General features: G+C 38.0%; 1 protein-coding gene across 1 annotated transcript in view; it reads right to left on the reverse strand.

The window, feature by feature from the left end:
• Positions 1–641, reverse strand: part of LOC107580167 (p21-activated protein kinase-interacting protein 1-like) — a gene marked incomplete at its 3' end in the record, with an annotated part of 2,628 nt that extends 1,987 nt beyond the window's left edge. Inside the window, exons 1-2 of the mRNA XM_016265905.1 lie at positions 533–641; positions 251–371 (exon numbers count right to left, since the gene is read on the reverse strand). Coding sequence (XP_016121391.1) covers positions 251–371; positions 533–575 — 164 coding nt within the window. The remainder of the gene's footprint in view (positions 1–250; positions 372–532) is intronic.
• Positions 642–647: the final 6 nt, after the last annotated feature.

Here is a 647-nt window from a genome sequence, read left to right on the forward strand (position 1 = left end):
AGAAAAAGGCTTACCAAAACAAAGTTACTGGGTTTATCTTTTTCATGTTTCCTTGGTTGATAGATGCACCGGGGACCAGATTATAGCACTTAAAACCTGGAAAATCAGATTTTCATGATATGTCTCCTTTAAATCTCTTGTAACATTATAAATGTCCTTACTTTAATACATCCTCGCTAAATAAAACTAATAATTTCTTTAGAAAAGTTTTGGACGGTAGCATATTTTGTGTGTATTTCAGATCACTTACTTATGAGCGTTGAGAGATTTCAAACATTCCCATTTTTTGGTGCTCCACACACAGATGAGACCGTCCTGTCCTCCACTGAGTAAATGGGACGTGCCGTAAAACTCCAGACACGAGATAGTACCTGCCGAGAATGTGAGTTTACCATTTATAACAGTATATGACGACACATGAGACTGAAATGTCAGTGATGCAGAATCGTTGAAGTCAAACTCTCTTTCGGTCCAATCAGAAACCTAAATAAACTTAAAACCAACAGAAAATATTGCAAAATGTCCTCCTCACCATTATGGTGCAACAAAGCCCCATGTTCAGTTTTCTTGCTCATGTCATAGAGCTGAATGGTTTCATCTTTGCTTCCAGTGGCGATGAACTGATCACTGGATGAAACTGAAGTCAG

Source organism: Sinocyclocheilus grahami, unplaced genomic scaffold (genome assembly GCF_001515645.1).
Source record: "Sinocyclocheilus grahami isolate Dianchi unplaced genomic scaffold, SAMN03320097.WGS_v1.1 scaffold26209.1, whole genome shotgun sequence".
NCBI lineage: Eukaryota > Metazoa > Chordata > Actinopteri > Cypriniformes > Cyprinidae > Sinocyclocheilus > Sinocyclocheilus grahami.